The 10,934-nt window shown below is 47.2% G+C and overlaps 1 protein-coding gene across 2 annotated transcripts; it reads left to right on the forward strand.

Annotated features, from left to right (window-relative positions):
- The first annotated feature begins 2,975 nt into the window (after positions 1 to 2,975).
- Positions 2,976 to 10,328, forward strand: LOC142467402 (solute carrier family 25 member 53-like). 2 transcript variants are annotated; one of them, XM_075573045.1, is made up of 2 exons: positions 2,976 to 3,028; positions 9,170 to 10,328. In XM_075573045.1, exon 2 carries the CDS (start codon positions 9,362 to 9,364, stop codon positions 10,220 to 10,222), a length of 861 nt encoding a protein of 286 aa, XP_075429160.1. In that variant the 5' UTR covers positions 2,976 to 3,028; positions 9,170 to 9,361; the 3' UTR covers positions 10,223 to 10,328. The 2 variants fall into 2 exon arrangements, with proteins under 2 accessions (XP_075429160.1, XP_075429161.1); XM_075573046.1 differs by lacking the exon at positions 2,976 to 3,028 and adding an exon at positions 6,562 to 6,815.
- Positions 10,329 to 10,934: the final 606 nt, after the last annotated feature.

Below are 10,934 nucleotides of genomic sequence, written 5' to 3' on the forward strand. Positions count from 1 at the left end.
GTTAGTGGAGTCTCAGCCTGTGCAGGTGCTGATATAGTGTGCAGCCAGTCCTGCTGTGGTTTCATCTTCTCCCATGTTCTCTGTCTCTTAGGCCTCGCTCAGACAGGACGTGTTGTGACGTGCGCACGTCCGTCGCAATTTCTGGTTGTGCGGTGGTAGTTTTCAAACTGAAAAATGTGAGTGCAATTCCTACACTGCTACATCCAATTCATCAATATTGAAGAGACACTTTTGTGTCTCTATTCTGCGTTCCCCTTTCGGTACCTGCGCTCCCCAGGTTTTCTGAAGATCTCTACATTTGTTGAGTTTGGGAACAAATTCTGAAAAAGGGTATTATGTAAAACAATATCGCTTAAATTCACTAAAGTCACAGATGATTTAGCATTTAAATATTGTACTTTTTAGCACTATTCTACTAGGAGCGCCTGTTCTACACTTTGTGCACCCCTGAAATAAGCATATAGTCTGCAGAGAGGAACAAATGAAAATGGTGTAAAAGAAAGGATCACCCAAAAAGGGATAGTACTGATGATCCCACGGGTCCTCGTACGTCAATGCTGCTGCTGCTGCAGCTCCCGTATAGTACACATCACAGTGTCGGCGACATCAGCAGGACGCGTGAATCCCGCGTCTCAGCCTGGAACACTTGCCCCTTCCCTTCTGGCGACCGGATCTCACGTCGTCCCACTCTCACAGGCAGCCCAAACCGCGTGAAGGGATGTATCGGGGCTTTTGACCTATGTAATGCAGGTACATCTGACGTATCCTTTTCTTGAGACAGTTGTCACACGGTATCTGATGAAAGTTCCTGTGTGGACCTGAAACGTTGGTCTCTTTTATTTCTAAAATAAATTTAAACTGTTGTCAAATAAATTGTAAATAGAGCTAGGGTTGCCAGGTGACTTGGACACATATACTGGACACAAAGGTGAAAGGTGTGACGTGCTCACACACATACACACACTCTCTCACCTACCACTGCTCCATGCTGTTTCCTCTCCTTGACCCCACCCCCAGGCTCCTGACACCTCTGCCTGATTGGCTGCATTACCCAGCACAAGCCAATGATGATGAAGGAAGCTGCCAGCCCCCTAGCAACAGCCCTGCTCTCTTTTTGCTCTGTGAAATTCTGCGCCCCTCTCTCCCCTCCCCCCCCCCCCCCCCCCCACCCAAGCCGGTCAGATCACTGTCCAGAGAGGTAATACCGATATATACATACATGTCCAGTATTTCCTCTCATTTTTTACTGGACAGTGTCGAAATACAGGACAGTCTGGGTCAATACTGGACATCTGGCAACCCGAAAACTGTAGAGCCCTAGTTTATTTTGGGGGAAATGGACCATCTTTTCTGGTTTTTGATGCATACTGTGTTGGTCACACATTTTGGACTTGTCCCCTATAGATGTTTCCTCCCCTTATCTTTTTTTCTACGTTATCACTCACTACCTGACATGTTGATGGATACATTTTAACGGTACATTAGTGATGATGTTGATGCACGCGTTCATGTTCATGGTTTCTTTTCCGCACTATGGCCACGAGTTTGACGCCGGCCACCATTTGTACGTGGCGTCTTTCAGCTCCCTATAAATGTGCTTATTTGAGCGGTCACACGGCGCCGATTATCTTGACGAAGGCCCGTGGGGAGGCTGAAACTTTGGCTATTTAATAAACAATCATTTATTCACCAGTGCCTGTTCAGGGTGTGTCCTCCCTGATTAGTACTTCAGAGTACTTATCTGACGAGGCACTCGACCCCTTACTACTGCAATATGGTCCGGTCAGACACAATTTGGATAGTCATATTACATGCTGCTTCACGAAGAATAAAACAAGTCACAATCATTGTTGCATGTTAGTGAGATTGCTGAAGTCACATGCCCTAATAGGCACAGACCAACACCTAATAAGTGTCATTTATTCTGAAAATGTTGTATGGGTTACTGGGATATACCACAAAATTAGCACAAATCGGAGAAACTGCAGAGAATAACCCCTTAAACATGGCTGACCCCTTAAAGCAGCAATACTACATTTCCACTTTTTTTTCTTCTCTGTATATGTAAAGCAGGTGGCAATGTATTATTCTACATTCTTACCTAAACTGGAAATCGCTTGGTGCTCCTGTTATAAATCTATCAAAATCCTGATTGTGTGCCTAACGTAATGGCTGCCTTTCAGTTTCAATCAATACGTTAGCCAGTGTCACTCAGCAGCTACAATGTATCCTAATATTACAAAGGTAACATGATCTATTGTTACAGTTTTGCAGCTCAAACTGCTGGGAAAATTGGCGACAAATTATCACAAACAGGAAAGTTACAAAGATCTCGCACTGCTTGGGAGGTGTGCTAAAACGTGCTATAGATATCAAAGGATGCTCTGTATATTAAAACTCATTAAAAATAGCCATAAATAATAATTTAAAAAAAATAGTCACTATTATCTAATACTACAAAACTGGTTTATTTAAATAAAAAATAAAAAACACAGAAGATTGCACATGTTTTGCTGCTTTAAACATGTCCCTGCCCTTAGTACGTTTTGTTCCTAGGTGGGAATGACCCCGTACAAACATGTCACTGCCTATCTGGATAACAATGTGATTGCTTGTGCTATATACTGTGCTAGTTACGTATATATTTTGTGTGCTTCATGTATATCTTTTTCTCAATAAAAAAATATTTAAAAAAAATAAAACATGTCGCTGCCATTAGTACACTTTGGTCGGAGAGACTGATGCCTTAAACAGGCTGCCATAATAAAAGAAAAAAAAATAATGCTAGATAAGGTGTTACAGGCCTTGGATAATGAATAATCCTATATCTGTATTGGTAGGATTCCCCACATATCACACAGACCCCACCCCGTTATGCGATGAGAACAATAGCTCAGTTTTATTCCCCCCGGGAAGGATGCTGAAACCCTCGACCAATCAGAACAAAGAGGGGGGAGCCTTAGAATAAAAGCTATTTCTAGGAAGGATGCAGCAGCAGACGAGAGACGCTGCGGGACACTGCACAGAGGTGACACCACGCGGTCTTTATTTATTTTATCTAGACACGGGAGAAAATGCTTTATGTTTGAATGGGATTTCTTTTCCCCTTTGCTAAATCTGTTGCCGTTGCGCAGATGGGAGATTTTGACAACCAAGATGGTTGTACATAATAGGGACAAAATGAAAGGGTCAGGTCCACGTAGGAGCAAAGTGACCTAATAACAGGGACGTACTGAATGGGTTGAAGTGTCAGTCCCACGTAGGATCAAAGAGACCTAATAACAGGGACGTACTGAATGGGTTAAAGGGTCAGTCCCACGTAGGATCAAAGCAACCTAATGACAGTTACATGATTAATGGGTTAATGGGTCAGTCCCACGTAGGAGCAAGTGACCTAATGACAGTGACATGTTTAGTGGGTTAACGGGTCAGTCCCACAGAAGAGCAAAGGGACCTTGTGACAGTGATGTGTTTAATGATTTAAAGGGTCACAGAGGGACAAAGTGACCAAGTAAAATAATGTCTACCTGCATAGTGCAACACGCACACACAGAAAATGCTCCTAAACCCTAGAGCTAACAATCTAAGGCTGCGACCAGGGTTACAGCAGCCGTGCGGAGGCGCGCTGAGGGAAAGCGGGTGCTTTCCCTGGCCTTGGTTCGTGCGCCGTCCGGGGGCGTGGGCCAGTGACGTCACGGAGCTGGTTCGCCCTCATTGGGCTAACCGCTCACGTGACCGGCGCTGCGCTCCCTAAAAATGTTATAAGACCTACGCTTCCGCACGTTTGCGTAAGCGTGCATGAGCCCCTGCTAAAGCCGCTCTCATTGCGGCTGCCGGGGCTCACTGGTAAGCGAGAGCGCGCCTCAGCGCGGGTCAGCGGGTAAGCGCTGACCCTGGACTCAGCCTAAGAAGTGCCATGTGCAAAAAAGCTACGAGAAAATCCACTTGAAACGCAACGAGACTGCTGCTTCCTGCAGCTCAGCAGGCTCTGGCAGTGAAGCAGTTAACCGGGGGTTGGGAGGGGGGAAGCGAATCTGTTACACTGAGAAACAAAATACCCCAGTTTAACATCAAAATGTCAGTTTCCTGTCAGTGGTGGTGTCTGTCACTTTGTTACCCTGTCACTGTCACCCTGAGTACATTCCCAGCAGCAGAACCCACCCATAGCCGGGGACGGGGAGGGAGGAGGGGAGGGTGGGCGGAGGGGAGGGGGGGGGGACAAGAATAGGTGTATGTATTTATAATTGTATACAGAACCAACCATGTGTGCAGGGCATTGCAACATTACTATAGCAGGTATATACTGTACATTACTATAGCAGGTATATACTGTACATTACTATAGCTGGTATATACTGTGCATTACTATAGCTGGTATATACTGTGCATTACACACAATGGGAATAAGTGCAACAGGAAAATGACAACATACGGCTAAAGGAGAACAGAAAGTGAATCCCTGCACTTCTCCCATTGAGCTAACAATATATGGTGAAAAATACACATTTTTTTTTATAACTTAAATTTTTTATTGCGTTTTGCAGATATATAGTACAACATAACATAAAATATAATTCATTGTGTGACTGATAGATATTTAAACATATGAAACAGGTTTGGTGAGATCGCACGGCTTTTCGGGCCCTAATGGGCCGGGCGACTCACTTTGAACTGGAAAGTTAACTGAACAATCTTGTGTATGGTATAAATAATAAAGTAATAAAATGATATTGACAAAGAAAATAAATACAAAAAAAAAAATACAAAAAAAAGGGGGGGGGGGAGGGAAGGTAAAAATACACATTTTACACCTAAGTCTGTAAGACAAAGGAGACTTTTGGTTGCATATTTTGATCAAATAATGACGAGCCTGCTAACCAACGTCAAGGTAAGTCTCAATAGCAGGTCCCTGCATACAAATTCTACTGAATTATGTGAAATACTAAAGCATATGCTTCTGTGACTTTGTGCAATTCAAAACTGGTATATCAGTAACAACACTCACATATAGGCAAGTTTTAGGACACTCACTACTTGTGATGTGGAAAGTGACATAAAAAGTGACATAAAAAGTTAATTTGCCAAAACCAAAAGTCCTTTGTCATACAGACTTAGGTTTAAAATGTATATTTTTCACCATATATTATTCGCTCAATGGGAGAGGCGCAGGGATTCACTTTCTGTTTTCCACATACGTACGGCCAATTCTTTTGCCAGCTGCAGGCTCCCTGCACGAGGAAGGGCGGCAAATATATATATTTGTTTTACATAAGGCTAAAGGAGACCCTGCTCCAAGGGGCTTACAATCGATGGCTGTGGCCAGGCAGGGAGCGAGCGCGCTGACGCTCTTGCGCGGTGACGTCACGCGTTCTGCTCGGCCGGGCAATTTGTGGCCGGCTAGGTGCGTGCAAAGGGGGGTCATCGGGGGGGGGGGGGGGGGGGCGCGGCCATGACGTCACGGAGCTGGTTCGGGCCCGTTGGGCGAGCCGCTCACGTGACGCGCCAGCGAGCGCGCAAATCGTTTAATGAGAAGCTTCTTTTAAGATTTGGATTTGAATGTGGGAGGTGAAGGTTACTGGTCAAATATTGAGCGGAAGAGAGTTCCATAGGTAGGGAGGGATTAGGGGGAAAGGTTTAAGATGGGTGAGGGGTCTAGAGGTAAAGGGGAAAAAGATGAGACACAAGAAGTATTCATAGCACTACTCTACAGCCACTATCGACAAGTTGCTGACTGCCGAAATAACACAATAATAAAACAATATAAAGCAATCACTATCAAAATATACAACCATTACATCTAAATCTGCACCACACCACAGGTGCAGCACTCTGATCTGCCCTCCAGGTGAGCAAAAGAGCGTCCAATGTCCATATAATCCTAATGAGTGTGCGCTACTCCAGGGGTGCGCAAACTGGGGGGGGATTTTTTTGGGGTGCGCGGCAGTTGCAGAAGCCCAGTTCTCTTCCCCGAGGCATTTAAATAAATGCCGGGGGAACCGCTCGAGGCCTCCGCAACCTCAACTTACCGGTATTCAGCTGGCTTCTGGATGCATTGCTATGGCAACGCCGAGGGGGTCATGTGACGTGCGTGGCGCCATGGTAACGCACGTCAAATGACACAGCAGGGTCATGTGACGCGTCGCCATGGTAACGCGCATCAAATGACGCCGCGGGGTCACGTAACGTCACATGACCCACGACATCATATGACGCCAGTTCACAGGAAGGGGAGGGGGGCCCTAGGGCAGGCAGGGGGTTGCAGCGCAGAAACTTTGCGCACCCCGGCGCTACCCTGCACCAATAGTGGACAAACAAGACCGACCCAACAGAGACACAACATATAACAACCTACAAATAACATGAGAAAACTACAAATGGGGAGAAAAGGGGGAACAAAAAAGGGAGACCAATAGTGTAATACTAAAATATGAAATATATATTGGTAGCAAGAACGGTATCTTGATCACTCTCAAAGAAACTTGAATAAGAAGCATGGCAATGAAGAGGCTTGTGGAGTCGCGGGCTTCTCCATTGGCGTTTCAGGTGAATATGCTGGGCAGTAGACCCCGGTACTTTAAACTGCAGTTTTTTATGTAATCGTGGCGTCTACGCTTAGGCGTTCTCCAAATCGCATCTATTTACTCTGGCTCTTGTGACTGGTTCGCTCTCCGATCGCTCTTTAGGAAGAGGAGCTGACTGGAGAGCTGGTCCTGGTGAATTGATTCTGGTGAGATCATCGTGGGCGGTTGTTCGAGAAGATCGGAGAGACAACCAGTAAGCCAATTGTGGGACCACTAGTGCAGTGTATAGAACAGGTGAGTGGTACTGAGACCTGGAACGTAGGACAAGTGAGACGCACATCACATGCCCCTATCCGTAAGAGGTGGGGGAAATAGACTTGTCTTGGTTGTCCAGTATCGCTGCAGACTAGCGCTCTTTTTAGGATTGTATGGACAAAACGATGAGACAACCTTGGGTTGAGCGTAAGAGACAAGTAGGTGTGTAACGAAAGATCAGGGTTGAAATATATGGAGGTGCAAAGGGGTGTAAAGAGAGATCAGAGTTGAGATATATGGAGGTGCAAAGAGGTGTAACGAAAGATCAGGGTTGAAATATATGGAGGTGCAAAGGGGTGTAAAGAGAGATCAGAGTTGAGATATATGGAGGTGCAGTGTAGCGCCTTAAAAGTAAGGAGGAAGATTGTGCAGTTTCTATGGAAATTAATAGGAAGCAGCAGAGGTAGTTCAGGAGATCGGAAGCTGATTCACGCCTAGAAGAGCAGGAGATGATTCGGGCTGCAGCATTTTGATTGGATTGTAAAGGAGAGCGGCGTGAGGCAGGAAGGCCAGAAAAATAAATGTTACAGTAATCAATACGGGAGAGAACAAGGGCGTGCATTCGTGTTTTAGTGGTAGTGGAACATGGGAAGGGGCGTCTCTTAGCAATACTGCGAAGGAAGCGGCAAGATTTAGCACCAGTGTTTATATGTGGGGGAAAAGGAAAGAGAGGTGTTGAGTGCAACCTCTAGGCAGCGTGCGTGCGAGACTGGGTGGATAGTCGTGTTATTGACTGTAACAGAGAATGGGACCTGGTTTAGGAGGGACTATGAGAAGTTCTGTCTTAGCCATGTTAAGCATGAGGCGACGAGGGCCATCCAATCAGGGACAGCTGTTAGGCAATCTGTAATTTTTGATTGGACTGCGGGTGTAAAGTCAGGCCTAGATGAATATAATTGTGTATCATCGGCATAGAGATGATAGTTGAATCCAAAGGCGTCAATTAGGTCACCAAGTGGGAGGGTATATCGAGAGAAGAGTAAGGGGCCTAAAACTGAGCCTTGAGGGACACCTACAGAGAGTTCCACGGAGGTCGAGGAAGGGTTGGCGTAAGAAACAAAGAAGGAACGGTGAGAGAGGTAGGAGGAAAACCGGGAGAGGGCAGTGCCACGGATGCCAAGCGAGTGAAGAATGTGAAGGAATATCAGAAGCTGAGGAGAGATCAAGAAGACTCAGAATGGAGTAGTTTCCTTTAGATTTGGCAATATTGAGGTCACTAGCTACTTTGGTGAGTGCAATTTCTGTAGCGTATGCTGTGCGGATGGGGGTCAATTAGGTTGCGGGAAATAAGTAGGCCAAAAATACTTGAAGCTCTGAATACTGAATGTTCCAGGCGTTTAGTAGCAAAAGGCAGGAGGGAGACAGGGCGATAGTTAGAAGGGGCTGTAGGGTCTGGGCAGGCCTGTGAAACTCAGAATAGGTTGGCAGCCAATTCTTAAATCTGACTGTAAGACTAGCACCGCATCATCCGAGGGGCGGAACGAAAGAAATAGTCACTATAACCTACACGCACACTTTATTCCTGAATACAAAGACTACGAGTATCCGCGGAGCTACTCTACAACAATTATAAACAGAATGATTAATATATCCACAAAAGAGAAGCGCAAGCTGCCATGGTGAAGTACGTATAAATGTGTTTACTCAAGATATAGAAAACAGATGTACCCTTACATAGGGAAAAACATTAAAAGCATACAGAACCAGTGAGGAGCATCCGTCTGTGACCCGTCCCCCGGAGATGGTGTCACCATCAGAACCTTCTGAATAATCGTCTGAATATTCTCTCTCAGGTACAGGGGAGGAGGACTCGGGCCCCTTCCCTACTATATACATGTTAATACATCTAAGGAAATAAAGAGGGGTTACAGATAGATATAGACATATAGCTATAGACAGACAGATATATAGACAGATATATAGATAGATAGATAGATAGATAGATAGATAGATAGATAGATAGATAGATAGATATAGACAGACAAAGGTAATTGTGTATATTATAATGGTATCCGATAACTAAGCAGGGAAAAACACATTTATATCTATAAACTAGAACATTCAGTATCCAGCCGCAATCCTAATCATTTCACCATCACTATATAGGGGTTTCTTGTGGATCCCTGGGTTTTATATCTTGTTTTCAACTCCTTTAATTGTAAGCTCTGCCAGACAGAAATATCCTTCCAGCAATGTTTAAATCAGTATCATTCCGGGCGCTGTATACATTCACACTGACAATATCTGTGCCCAACCCCTCTGCTGGACCGCTGCACCCACCACTCTCTGCAAAGACTCACTCCCTCAATCCCTCTCTTCCCCCTTGCTTGCAGGTCTGTAGACAGTGCTGAAGAGCTGACAATCTTATCTGAGCAGTGTGTGCGGGGCAGCTGAATACACAGTTCTCCTAGCTTGCAGAGCTGGCGATCTAATTGTCTGAGTCACAGGGACATAGTGACTAATCTGAAGGTCCGACAACAATTGCCTTGGTTGGAAGGCAGAAGCCCCGGGTGGGGCAGTCTGGTATGGAGGACAAAGATGCCCCTTGCGAGGGTGGTTGGAGAGTTGGGGGTTACTCGGTGGGAGCAGTCTCCACCTTCCTCTCCACGGTCCTCACCTTCCCCATCTACAAGACTATCTTCCGGCAGCAGCTTCACACAATGACCATTAGAGAGGCCACCCGCCAACTGGGCACAGAGGGTATCACCCACCTCTATCGCGGCCTGGGACCTCCTCTCCTGGCTAAGACGGTGCAAGGCACCCTGCTCTTCGGCACACAGGGGACCATCCAGCATCGCCTCTCCGGTGGGAACCCAAGGCCCAAGCATCGCTGCCTCTCTGGCCTCCTCTCAGGGGCGTTGGAGGCCACCCTACTGACACCCTTTGAGCGAGTACAGAATGTCCTGCAGGACGGGCGTAAGAATATCCGTTTCCCCTCTGCCAGCTCCATCCTGAGGGAGTTCTGGTCCTACCGTGGCCACGCCTGGTTGAGGCATGGTATCTACAGAGGCTTCACCCCCATCCTCGCCCGCAACACACTGGGCAGCGCTCTCTACTTCTCCTCAAAGGACCCTCTAAGAGACGCCCTGAGCGTCCGTGGGCTGCCGACCTGGATGCCAGCTCTGGGGTCTGGTGCAGTCAATGGGGCTCTCACCTCACTGGCGCTGTACCCGCTCAGTGTCCTGGTGTCCAACATGCAGGCGGAGGTTGGCAGGGTGTTGCCACGGGTAAGGGTGGTGGCGGGCGTGGTATGGGCGCATTGCGGGGGGAGAGTCTCCTTGCTTTACCGTGGGGCCTCCCTCATCGCTCTGCGCTCCTGCGTCACCTGGGGGGTGACCACCGCCATTCACGACACGTTGACCAAGCGAGGAGGACAGGGTTTGTAGGCACATCGGGAGGGTCCTGGAGGATGGAGGAATCATTACAAATGGGTCCTATACAGGAGCAAAGTGACCTAATGACAGTGACTTGTTTAATGGGTTACACTACAGGGTCAGTCACACATAAGAGCAAAGTGACCTAATAACAGGGACGTGTTTAATGGGTTAAACCAGGGGTGTCAAACTCACTTCATATGAGGGACCTGATTAGAATTCATTGTACTTCATTTGGGCTGTACGTACCACAAATGTTTACAATACGCAAATAAACCAAATATTTCATTTCACATGCCCCCCTCCTCACCTGCTTCTCCACCACATGCTCCCCTCCTCAACAGCTTCTCCCCCACATGTTCCCCTCCTCAACAGCTTCTCCCCCACATGCTCCCTTCTCACCAGCTTCTCCCCCACATGCTCCCCTCCTCACCAACTTCTCCCCCACATTATCCCTCCTCACCAGCTTCTCCCCCACATGTTCCCCTCCTCGCCAGCTTCTCCCCCACTTGCTCCCCATCTCACCAGCTTCTCCCCCACATGCTCCCCTCCTCATCTGCTTCTCCCTCACATGGTCCCCTCCTCGCCTGTTTCTCCCCCACATGCTCCCTCCTCACCAGCTTCTCCCCCACATGCTCCCCTCCTCATCTGCTTCTCTCTCCCATGCTCCCTCCTCACATCTGCTTCTCCCCCACATATTCCCCTCCTCACTCGCTTCTCGCCC

The sequence above is a fragment of the Ascaphus truei genome, chromosome 16, assembly GCF_040206685.1.
Source record: "Ascaphus truei isolate aAscTru1 chromosome 16, aAscTru1.hap1, whole genome shotgun sequence".
Taxonomy (NCBI): domain Eukaryota; kingdom Metazoa; phylum Chordata; class Amphibia; order Anura; family Ascaphidae; genus Ascaphus; species Ascaphus truei.